Raw genomic sequence first — 13,203 nt, 5'->3', positions numbered from 1 at the left:
GGGGGGGGGGGGGGGAGGACACAACCTGTGGCCCATCTGAAGCCCAGGAGACACAACTTAGCACCCCAGAAGCCACATGCAGCCCCAGCCCACAGGCTACCAGTTGGCTCTAGGCAATTTATGGAGCGGTCATTATCATCTCTCTGTAATATAAAACTTTTCAAATACTCCTTTCCTGAAAAGTATAACCTGGTCACCAGCAAAGAATTAGCCAAAAGGCACAGTTGTGAGATAAATACAGAAATGATAGGGCCTCACCTCCATTGTCTCTCTCATAGATCTACAAGTTCACTACCAGTCCTCTACCTGAAATAGTTCTTGGAGGGGATGATTCAACCCCATGTTTTTATACATTTTTACCACTAGTTAGTGTTTATCCATTGCAACAATAAATTGAAAACATGCCATAAACCATCAACTCTCTCGTTAAGTAAAAGAATTTATATAGTTACCCAATATTTTAGGAACACTATAGCTTAATGCTTGGAAGAATAAATCATTGTACATGACATATGGTAAAAATGGCAGGCTCCTATGCAATATGAAATATAACACTTCCTTTTAATTTGTTTTGTTCTTTTGTTCATTCTTCTGTTTTGTAAATCATTCTGTTCTCTTATGGTAAGACACCTTGAGCCTTTGTTGGGAAGGGGCACAATAAAAATCAAATATATAACTAAATATTTTTCTGATGGCAAGAGGTTTACATATGAATAAAATTACGCTAACTGTAATTTATGCAGTAATTTTTTAAAAATAAAATTGCATCTACAGCATCAAAGTCCATCTCTAAAACTGGATTTTTTTTAAATTTAAGAGACATGTAATAACATATGGAAATCTAGCACTATAAGAGAGAGAGAGAATACATTTTTCAACTATTGCTAATCTGTAGAAAGTTGAAGTGTAATCCAAACATCCATACTATGTGTCATCTTTGTGAGAATCTGCAATTAGCCATGTCCAAATGGGTAGCAAACATTCACAACTCCCATATATATTACTGGAAGTTGTGGATTCTCAGCCTATCTAGGTATCATCAAGCCCCATACAGCTTTTAAGGAGTTCACCTGGCTATTTTGATATGTTCTTGACTTCTCACACAGGCAAGAGTAAACAAAATACATCTCGAAACCAAAACAATCTGGGGGCAGGGAGAAGGCGGGGGGGGGGGAAGAACAGTTGCATTTTTCTGGATATAGTACAAATTTGAATATTTACCTTAACATGAGGTGCAGTAAAAGTAATAACCTGAGTGCCATTTATTAAGCTTGTAGTAGTAAATGATAATGTTTTATCTTCCCCATTTACAGTAACTGCTATTTGCGGCTTCCCATCCAGGCTTAGAATCCTCCACAAATCCCACGTTTTCCCAACCTTAAATCTCTGAGTGGAGACAAACACATATGATGGAGGAAGGCCTTCTGGAAACACATTCCTGGGGAGGGAAAGATTCTAAATGGATGAATTCTGAAACAAAACTGCCCTTATTTCAAACAAAGTATTGTGTCTCGCTTTTTTTTTTTCCTAAACAACTTTCTAAAATTCAGTACCTTGTAAATTCTGTTAAGTCAATACGTGATGTTATTTCATAAGCTTTTGCATTAGAAGATGGAATCTGAATTTTCTTTTTAACCTTCTTCTTCACACCCAATCCTGTGAGAATATCAAATCCTTTTTCATCTCGAGATGCTACTGGAATTCTTGTTGGACAAACAGATTCTGTGAAGTAATAAGCATACAGAGCAGCTAACGTGTGGTTCAAAATACAATTCAGAGGAAATATGTAACAACAACTCTAGTACGTGGACTTAAGCAATCAATTCTAAATACTCTAAACTACCATTCAACAAGCATTTGTTTGACAAATTATGTAAGTTTTTATTCAAAAGTTCATCTTTTCCATTTGAAAGCCAAAACACTATGTGGGGGGGAAGACAATTTTCTATGTCAAATATTTTATTTTCTTTCTTGGAATACTTCAGAGGAGTATGAATAATAAATGAAACCTGAAGTAAATAAAAAGAGTCCAAGAATGGAAGGAAATGGAAGTTCCATCATGTTTCCCTTTCCCAGGAGTCCCCCTAAAGTGCATTCATACAGTACTAAACATTTTGGAATTCTGAGACTCTGTGGGCACATGTACACATGCAATTAATGTGACTGAATAATCTCCAGTGCAATCTGTGCTGGTGTAAAATTAATCCCAACACCACCATCTACAAGTGTGTTTAAGCACAGTAATTTACTCCACTGTTGGATAGTACCCGTGTCTGACAGGACTATCCTATCTGGAGTAAATTTGTCTACTGCACCTTAATTGCAGCACATGTGTAGATGGCACAGGTGGACATTGGAGCAGATGGATGTGCATGCTCTTGGAGACCTGATGGATGTGTCAGCTCTATCAGCAAGACTATTTGAGCTCAGTTTGCCTACCGCAGGCAGGATTTGTTCCCTTAGGAGCTCCTCAGCCAGTTCTCCCAAATAAAACACAATCTTTAAGCAACAAGCAATAATAAGTAAGCCAATAAACAAACAGACAGCCCTGTAGCAACCTGTTTTCACAGTCACAGTTGCATCTAGTGCAACCCCCAGCCTGACGCAGAATCAGTCCTATCCAACAATCCCATATAACCATACTCTAAACTCTACATAAGACTACCCTCAACCCTGACACAACACAGACCTAACACCCTAACCTGCCACAGGTAAAGCAGGGGAACCAAACCCTTCTGCCCTGTCCCAGGAACTCCTTGGCTCTGGCCCCAACACAGCAGCCTGGCCCCTCCTTGTAAAAAGAGGTTTTGCTCACAGCCTTCTTCCTCCTCTTCTGCTTATTCTTTTGGGAACTTTTAAGGTCTTGGAAGGACACTGTCAAATGTCCCACACCTGGGCTTTCCCAACAAGGCTGAATGTTGCCTCTTAAAAGAACATACCACCCCATTACAGATATGTAATATGAAGCATAGTGATTTTGGCAGATGTGTAAAATTTATATTTAGGGCTCAACTCTATCAGCTATTTTTGGCAGCATATCAGCCACTCTAGATAATCAGCAGCAGACACTATTCTCTGTTTCAAGGGACATATACATCTAGGTAATTGCTATTTTAAGCATTAAATAACTAGCCAACATCAATTCCTTCTCAAATTCATGGGACTGATGCCCTAAAAATGCCTCTTGATGCAAGTGCATGCATAACCAGGTATTCTGGCATTACTCCAAGGAATTGTGTCTTTCCCAACATGGCGTTCCAGGAACATTTAGATAGATGGTGTCCTTTTCCCACTACGGGAATGATACAGGTGTCACCATCCAATTCTGATGACTGATATTGACAAGTCCAGCTACGTGAAAAAAAAATTATAAAAGAAAGGAGAGAGTGAGAGCGACTAACACCTTCATTTAACTGATTCGTGTAATCAATGTATGATCAGCTTTCCTCTCACTCTGCCAGAGAGAACAGAGCTCTGAACAAACCTTGGGATTTTATAAAAAAGAAAGAAAGAAAGAAAGAAAGAAAGAAAGAGAGGCCTTGGAGAAGTGCAAAATAGAAGAATCACAGATAAGCAAACAATATTTTACAGTGCAGAAGCTATTCCATCCAAAAGGGAGTTCAACAGCATATTATTCTAACATAACAAAAGCCTTAGTCTGTCTGTCCGTAACGCTCTGGCCAACTGTGCATGTGCCGCCAAGAGGGTGCATCATGCCGATTGGCTATGAGGGCCTGGAGCGTTACAGACAGAGGGGGTGATGGAAATGCTGCACCCTACCCCCACAACAGCCAGCAGGGAGGGGGAGGCTGCAGGGAAGAGGGGAGAAAGGGAGGGGAGAGGAAGAGGGCTGCCACCACCGCCTGGCCCCGACAACAGCCAGCAGACAGGGGGAGGAAATGTTGCCCATTGATGGGGGACACGGGGGGGGACACAGGGCTGGAGGTGGAGCGGCAGCACCATGGGGTGCTGGGTGGCAGTGCTCTGTTCTGCCCCCTGCCCCATCATTCATGCTGGGCAATTTGCTAGTTAAAAATAATTTAAGAAATTCTAAATATGCTATAATAGGAACGCAGATACTTAGATGTCTGAAAGAGGTGCAGAAAATCAAAAGGATGGTTCCTACTTGCACAAATATACTCTTTGAAATTTTTTTTATTTATTTATTTATTTTTATTTTAAAGCAATTGTTCATTTACCTTAGCAGCTGCCAATATGCTAAGCAAAATATGGTAATGGTATGCAAAAACTTGTGAGATATAAAAGGGGGATGTAAGCAAAGAGTGTAATGATTTTGACTGGAAACAAAAACAGAAACTAATTTTGAGAACCTTAACTGGTAACAAGCTTGAGTGTTTGTTTCCTTTGTAAACTAACAATTTTAATTAATTTAGCCTTCTTACTGTAAAATATTTTCTCACTCCAAAACAAGACCTACATATATACCTCTTTTCCATTTACAAGGCTAGTGTTTTGACTTCTTTGCCCTTAACATGTTTGCTATAGCCTACAGCAAAATCTACTTTTAAACTATTTTCACTGGACAAAAGTGGTCTGATGCACTTTCTGAGGAAATTAAAGTTGGCTGGCTTATCTCATTTTTTTCTGTTCAAACAAAAACAATACTAGGCAGTAGACCTAAAACGCTTATTTAAAAAATGAAATTAGGAGCAAAAGCCAACTTTTATCAATGAAGAGAAAAAAACTAAATAAATTTCCTTTTATTATGATAGAAACCATTTATTGTAAATATATTTTTCATTAGTAATTTTTCACTGTTATATAGGAAAAACTCAGTTCATAGAAAGGAAAAAAAAGTTAGGAATAAATTCCAGAAGGAGGGGTGGAGGGTTCTCAGATCTCCATCTGGACCAGCCATGGTTTTGAGCCAGGTGCTACGAAGGAAAAATCATATTTCAGTGCCAGTAAATTATCAACAGAGGTCTAGACTGTGACTAGCCCTTGCTCCAATATCAAGAGAACAGAAGAACATACAGAGCCTTTTCCTTTAATGCACTCCCGATCAGCTCTCTCAGAAGCAAGCCATAATTGAAAACACTGCATTTTTCTGACTCCACGATAACACTCTCTGAGAGATGTCCATCCCTAAAAATCTCTCCCCAGCCAAGAAAGCAGTACCAAATGAATCCCCTAACCAGTGAATCTCAACCTTTTTAGACCCAAGGCACCCTTTGTTACACTTTGTGACACCCTGTGGAAATTGCTAGCTTTTGGCTTTCACTCACTTTTTGGGGCACAGAAAAAAACCCTCAGAATTATTCTCAGAAAGACCACAACAGGTCAAAATATAGATCCTGCCAATGCAGCACAAGGTTCTTTCTTGACTCCTACTGCTAGGGAGGCAGAAGCAACTCAGAGCAGACAGATGCTGTGGCAGGACACCTTTGGTTCCTGCCACTTTAAGGGCCTGAGCAAGCTGCAAGGCAGCCTGCAGGTGACTGCAGAGCCAATCAGGTGGTCACATAACAGCCAGCAGGCTACCTGATTAGAGCTGGGCTGCAGAGCCTCAGAGTAAGAGCAGGCCCTGAGAGGTAGAGCCTGCAGTTGCTGCAGGGATGCCATGGAGGTAACATCATTGACTTGAGAGCTGCCGCTCCCAGGTACATCTGGAGGTCTAGGATAGGAACTACAGAGCTGGAGGAGGTTCCTAGGGACCCAGTGGGGTCCCAAGCCCCAGGGACAAGGCTTTGGGCGTAGAGAGAGCAAGGCCTAGCCTAGAAGGGGCTTATAGCTTGTGGATCTACACAGAGGCTAGGCAAACCCCTCATTAGAACTGACAGGGTGCTGTTTTTATAGAAGGTAGCCCTCTATTCAGGTGAGCCCAGTTGAGTGGACAGCTGCCTCCTATAAGATCTCTGGGGCTCTAGACAATCCCAGTAAGAGATGGCCATTTATGGTGGAGCCCAGAGAAGGACCTCAGTGGAACAAGAGGGTGAGCTGTTGCTGCACTGATGCCAGGGTATCCTGACTAGTCCAGGCTAGGACCTGGACCTGAGGGGCAGAAGGACAAGCATGCCCACAGTGAGGGGCAGGCCAGGGCTGCAGAGAGTTATCTGGTACCTCAACTGGTCTGGAGAAGACTTGCCAAGAGAGAACACCCAGGAGTCCGTAGGGGCAAAGAAAGACTAGGGCAGGTAGGCCTGCAGTGGTCCTGGGGAATGACTTAAAACTACACCCCACTGGGGTTGGATGGTGTGGTGGGGCTGCTTGTGGCAGGGCAGCTTCTAGGAAATGCCACACCTGTGCATCCCCAGTCAAGGGCAAGCATTGACTCCACGGAGTACCCGCAAGGCAGTGGGGGGCTGAGGCTAAGGGAGCACACCCTGACAGAAAAGCACCAGGCTTGGGCAAGATCATGAAAGCCAGGAGGGTCCAAGGCCTGATAAAAATGTGGCCTAGTGAGAGGCCTGAAGGAGAGAGAGGTCCAGGTATAGCATGAACTGAACTAATGTAGCTCATGTTAACATAGAGTGTAACAGTAGTGAAATGTAACCATGTTAGTTTTGTCGTGTAAGTAACCTGAAAACTCCATTTTTGTACTCTTTTGCTTGACATAAGTGAATGAACTCTGTATGCCCTTTTTGAATGAGTGGATGTGAATGGTGAGAGAATGGCATAGAAACGGGAGAAGATTTAACTATTTATTTGTAAGCAACAAGGCGCCCAATGTAAGTTACCAGTCAGTAACTAATTAATGGATGGCTGAAGAATCCTTTTGAGGCCTAAGACACAACAGGAGATAACGAGGAGGAGAGAGGCGCACATCCTGCCAGATGGACATCAAGGACACTCCAGGGCTGAGATGAGAAGAGGACGAGTGAGAAACAACTACAACAACAGAAGCTGGGTATGGAAAAACCCCAAAGCACTGAAACAAAAGATGCCAATCCCTATAGAAGTAATACATGTATATCTATGGACCTTGAGGCCCAAGTGGGCCATAGGCCAAGAGTGAGATCCAGGCACATCAGCAGACACCACAGGCATGCGGGGTATAAGGCCCTGTAGCCCCAGTGAGGGAGTGGAGCCCTACTGAGGGGTAAAGTGTGAGGGGCTAGAAGCCTGTTGAGAGGCATAGAGCCCAGAGCATGAATTGAGGTCCCAGTAATGGTGCATGAGGCCAAGTTAAGTCTTCGGACGCCTGAGGCCGAGTTTGGGCCAGAGGCCAAGTGTGGCTCAGCAATGAATCCGGGGCAGTTATAGTGGACAGTTTGGGCCACTGGCCTACTGTGACCCAGCTATGGGGCCGGACAAGTTGGGAGTACTTTGGATGCCATCTGTGAGATATGGGAGGTCAGAGCCATGAATTGCACCCTTGGCATCGCAGCATTAAAATGGGCAGCCTCCTGCCTAGAAACATCTATTTATTTTACAGCAAAGCCATGGCAGCAGAGTCAGATGGACAGACTACCTTAGACAGGTGGGCAGGCCAATACTGTGACTGGCCCAGGGGATGGCCTCCTGTCATAGATAAACAGTATCGGTCCTTATGACATCATATACATAGATTCCAGAATCGAGTTTCCATTTATTCTGTGGGTGATGGCACATGGACCAAAACCCCAAACCAATCTTTGAAAACTGAAAAATAAAGTCTCCACAGTTAGGTCAAATACAGTTTTAACTCATTCGTATCAAAGCACAGATGCACGCTTTAGTCTATGCAGTTCTAATATGATACTTTATCCTTTTTTTTCCCAGCTGGTCATTTAGAATATTTCAAATATGCACACACAGTAAAATCTGAGAGCCATTTGTCCCAATGCAGTTATGATGAAGGTGTCTATAAGTAATGTAAACAGGAGCTACCCATTGGGTGCATCTACATTTGTGCTTTAATGCAGAGTTAATTACCTCCACAGTACAGCTTCACAATCTACATGTGCATCTGAATTAGGGCACAGTAAATTAAGTCTGCCATAGGATAGTACTTATCCCAGACAGTGTTATCCTACAGCAGCAGAGTACTTACATGCACTTAAATGCACACGTAGACTGACTAGGGCTGGCTGGGGTATGAGAGTGTTACAATGTGGGGGCTGCCTGCTGGCTAGACCCACACTGTAGAAGCCTCATGCGTCAGCCAGCATCTCTGCCACATGATGGCACTGCACAGAGGCCAACGCTGACCTCTCCTCCTCCCCCGCCCCCAGATCTCCTGCCATCACAGGGCTGCTCTGCTCTGGCTCAAACAGCTGCAATCCTAGGCACACATGAAGATGCTATGCCTGGAACCAAATTACTCCAGCATGACCTGCACTGGAGTTCACTGCTACATGCTAATTGTATGTATAGATGCACCCATTAACACTGATAAAAGAATTAAAGACAAAAACCTAATCTTAGTTATTGAAATCAGGACCAGAGGAAGAATAAAACGCATTCAAAAGTTTCTCTCTCTCAAATCATGAAGTTGGTCCAATAAAGAGGTATTACCCCAAAAAAATCCCTGCCTCTCAATTCCTGAATGGTCATGGCTACACCACTCTATATCATTTCTTGCAAATTTATGCAATGAAAATAACCTATACATCAATATTTTGAAAAACTTCTCCATGCTTGAAGTTTTAAAATAAAGATACTTTGTTTCAGCTGACTTTAGTTTTCAGTTGGCTTGCTTCCGTAGTTTAGTTATAGCCTATTACATATGCTGGACTATTGTAATTATACATGTACCAAGAGACAATATTTATAACTGAGGTTAAAAAAGTTTGTACTTTTTTCAATGAAGACCACATTTTCAAATTTAAAAAAGAGTAAACTTACTTTTTCTCTTGCTGAGTGAAGAAATATTGGAAGTACATCTTTCAGTAACATTTGATATTATAACAAGCTCAATAAATGTACCACTGATGTATACCATAGCAGTTGTAAAACTGAGTCCATCTGAGCAATGGATTTTGGAAGCAATTTGCTTTCTTTTTTTTCTTTTTTAATAGAAGCATCATTGTTTTTCAAAGTTATTATACAAAAAATTCATTCAAATGCAAAAAAGACACTGTCAAGTATTGTTTTGCCTGATTCTTCTGGAAAATGTTCTTTAAAAAACAACAACAAAAAAAGAATGCAAAATACCTTGGCTAAAGCCATTGGAACTGTAATAAGCCCAGCTCTCCTGGGCTTTTCCGGGCACACTAGCAGAAGCACTTATATTATTAATGTGAGTTTATCTTCCCTTTTGTTAGGAGGTGATAAGAAACGGGCTATAGACTTAAAATAAATCCCCTCAGGAAGAGAACTGATGGCTATGTCAACATAAATCTAGCAAAAAAACTTTAAGCATTAAGAGAGCTCCAGTCATTTATATTACAAATTCTTTTTACACCAGAGGCAGGGAGAGGGATTAGATATAAAACTGCATATACAACATGTTAGTACATTGTGTCTTCTCAAACTTACTTCTTTTTTTGAATGGGAAAAAAAATATTCAGAACTCATTATTCTAGATCAAATTCTTGTAAAGTCCATTAAGGAGCTAACCAAGATTTTATTTCACAAGTGGCTAAGCTGTACACTTATCAAAAGAACTACTCGGGAAAAAAAACACTATAATATGCATATCCGAGTGCACATGACAACATTTTAAAAATGATGAGTACCAAAGATTCATTAACATTTACCTTCACAGAGCTTCTGTTTTATTACTTCTCTTATTCTAGAAATTGCAATATAATCTTCAACATAGAATACATAAGTTGATGAGGGCTTGTTGGCAATAGCTCTAAGTTCTTCCTCCTCAATTTCTGAGCCAACACCAATAGCAAACAAAGTGATTTTGTTTTTTCTTGCCTCTGCTGCTGCATCTTTAACTTCATCTTGGGATTTGCCATCAGTGAGAACAACAGCTATTTTAGTTAGAAACCTTGAGGATTTGGCAAAAAGATAGTCAATCGCAAACTGGATAGCTCTTCCTGTTCTTGTATTTCCACCTAAATAGTGTATGGATTCCATTTCACGGATTAGGTTTTCACTGGATACATGACTTCCTAGAGGGATTTCAAGTATAGGGTAATCACTATACTGAACTACTCCAACTTCTATAAATTTTGGCCCTATATCAAAATTACTTGTAATATTTACAAGCCATTTTTTGATTATTTCAAAATTTTCTGGGCCAACACTATAGGAGCCATCCAAGATGAAGACTAAATCCACTGGAGCAGTTCTGCAACCTAAAAACAGAAATTATAACAGTAATTTTAGCAGTCTTCTTTTCCACTACATTTAAAAATGATATATAACAGTAATTGCATGTAATATAGCCAACAGGCCCAAACATACTACCTGTTCTTTATTTATAATTCTCATATCAAAACCTACTAAGCTTATTAGAAAGGACATGATTTTTGCTGTTGGTTCTGCAGACTTAGATTAGTATTTGATAATCATTTTGTGCATTATCACCAGTCATAACAGACAATAAAAATTCTGGAAATCAGAAATGCAGCTGGCAACTGCATTTGATGCATGGGACAGAAAGAATGCATCTTTATTTTCTAAACACATATTTGTCTTCATTAACGACAATAATAATACACACTTACATTTGGCAACAACGTGATTTTTCCAGAATCACAATCATATTTCAAAATGTATTAAATAGCTATAGACATTATGCATATATAGCAGTAGTTATTTAAAAGCTTTCAGCCTCAATCGAGTGTTACTGACAGCGTATTATATTCTTAGCAGATGACACATGCTGTATAAGAGAACAATAAATCTTGTGTTCATGGGAACAGGAGATGAAGGAGGATGTTTTATGCTTACAGAGTATATTTCCACTGCATAATGACACTTGCATAGAACTTTCAACACTGACATTCTAAATTCTGTTATGTAAAAGATTCTCCTAAAGTTTTCTAAATACTGTGATTTTTGGAGAAGAGACAATGCAGAGGACAATTTCAAAATAATCAAAAAGCAAAAGCACCACTGCTTTGCACACTTAGGCCCAAATTTCTTATAATTGGGTAAACAGGACTTAAGTGACTAAAGTTAGCTGAAAAGGGTATATTGAGCCACTTTACGCTCAAAAGGGATCTACTCAAGTCAATTGTCCTCTGTTGCAATCTTTTTCCACCCAGGACAACACAAACTTCCATGTAAATCCCCAAAATGTCATTCACAGGAAAATCATGGCTAGAGACAGTTTGATACTAAAAGAGAAGAAAGAGCCTTCTCTTTTAAATTAGTGGTTGGGTACTTGCCCAACAGATGGACAGACCCAAGTTCTAGGTCTCCTTCATCCAGAAGGGTTGGAACCTATATTTTCTATTTCCAGAGGACCCTAACTAGCATGCCATGCCTTTGGCAGGGCCAAGAGCACCTTCTACTTGCTCTGTTCAAGCTTGTGCACTTAGCAACCATGAGAGAGAGAAATTTGAAGCCTAAAGAAGAGGAAGCCAGAGGTTATCTGACTCTGGTGATCAATGAGAGAGGCACTGCAGTAGAAGTAGGAAAGAGGCTCTGACCCTGACTATGGCCCCACTGCTATATCTATTCTATCCAGTAACAATTAAATGCAAAATGCAGAAAAAACACTGGGAGTATAACCAGGAATTCCTCCCTAATGACAGTTTTTCTGTGGCACTCTTTCAAGCTGCTGTGCCCCGGGTTGACGCTGCACCTGGGGCCATTGTCTCACTCCCAGGGCTTCAGGGGCCCAATTCTGCAGGACAACAGGGACATTGTTTTTTCTGATCAGTCAGGCCCCCTCTACACATGAAGTTAAAGGCATGATAGGATCTAATAGGTACCTGTAATATTCACAGAGTTTCATGCCATCACAGAGGAGTAGAGTCTAAAAATTGACATAAATTGCCAACAATGCCATTTGCATGGCTCACTTTACACAAATTAGTGCTACTTATGTTGGATTTGGCCCTTAGCAAGTACATATCCCTTAGAAATTTTCCGTTAAATTACAGCTCCATCATTAGACACCTAATATTTTATGTCTTCAGAAAAAAGAGATCTTTAAATGGTAGGCAATCACGTATCAGGGATGTTTGATCAGTGAAAATTACATGCAAAAAATGTATGTGGACCTGAATGCAATGGTTGTTTTTAACTAGCCATAATAAGAAAGAAGGAGCATCTCTTACTTGCTCTTGTTTCACCATCTTCAGCAGTGATGTAATCCTGAAGTAGCAGAATTAAAACTGCCTGAACAAACTTTATGATCTGTGCCATGTATACTGTATTTCCAATGCCTTGATTCCCAAATTAAAACTAGGGGGAAAAAAAACAGCACGGTTAAAATTTTAAAAAATAATACATCTAAACTATTATACTTTGCCACTTGTGCATCAAAGATTACTTTGGACCATGCCCAGCAATGTCCGTTTATTCACACGAGTAGTCCTAAGATTAGATTCAAAGTAGAACTGGGCACATAACCATCTCTTGAGACACCTAAACCCAACATTTAGATACTCAAAAACCTTTTTCAGGTTGGAGGCAACTAGAATTCCTTAGGCACCTAAATTTCTACCAGACACCTACACTCTGCTGCTAGGCAAGTAGAAAATTACCATAATCAGCACCTGGTCAGACTGGCAACCTATAGGCAAAATTCTATGGGATGACCAAAGTGCAGCTTGTAACAGTTTCTGAGTTTTCTTAAATTGAAAGAGGCAAGGGTGGGTGGCAAAACAGGATAGCATTCATTTAAGAAATACATAGGCTTTTGTCATAACATCTGGACAAAGCATGCTGTTGCCTATGAAAGTTTGTACAAATCAGGTAAGCAAGCTCATGAGAGGAATGGGAACTGGGAAGTTAATCAGTCCTTAGAAGTCTCTCCAGCGATTCCGTGGATTTTCTAGGCACTTAAACCTGGATCGCCCTAATGGTGCAATATGCCTACATTTTAGGCATTTAAACACCTAAATGTAAGTACAGGTTTCCCTTACTTTATGCTGTACATATATGTTCCTGGAAAATGGCACACAATTCAAATTGGCGTAAAAGGAACCTACTTTACAACGTAACAAATAGGGATACGTTCCAAGACCTTGACTGTACTGACCCCCAGGCCCATTTCTACCACTTGTACAATACAGGGCATGGTCTGTATGTTCCATGTTGGGATGTGGCAACATGACATCCGAGCCAAGGAATCTCCTATAGAGGATTCCCAGGGCACACGTTCAAGCAGCTGTGCCCCGGGTTTGCACA

General features: G+C 40.7%; 1 protein-coding gene across 1 annotated transcript in view; it reads right to left on the bottom strand.

The window, feature by feature from the left end:
• The window catches only part of LOC109299990 (collagen alpha-1(XXI) chain-like), a 200,378-nt gene extending 188,101 nt beyond the window's left edge, over positions 1 to 12,277 (bottom strand). The window contains exons 1-4 of the mRNA XM_019520549.1: positions 12,129 to 12,277; positions 9,642 to 10,193; positions 1,554 to 1,722; positions 1,222 to 1,438 (exon numbers count right to left, since the gene is read on the bottom strand). Of these exons, the coding sequence (XP_019376094.1) occupies positions 1,222 to 1,438; positions 1,554 to 1,722; positions 9,642 to 10,193; positions 12,129 to 12,216 (1,026 nt within the window). The 5' untranslated portion in view covers positions 12,217 to 12,277. The remainder of the gene's footprint in view (positions 1 to 1,221; positions 1,439 to 1,553; positions 1,723 to 9,641; positions 10,194 to 12,128) is intronic.
• Between the last annotated feature and the right edge of the window lie 926 nt (positions 12,278 to 13,203).

This window comes from Gavialis gangeticus, unplaced genomic scaffold (genome assembly GCF_001723915.1).
Source record: "Gavialis gangeticus isolate Ggan-Ray unplaced genomic scaffold, GavGan_comp1, whole genome shotgun sequence".
Taxonomy (NCBI): Eukaryota; Metazoa; Chordata; order Crocodylia; family Gavialidae; genus Gavialis; species Gavialis gangeticus.
This window is presented reverse-complemented; position numbering and strand designations above follow the sequence as displayed.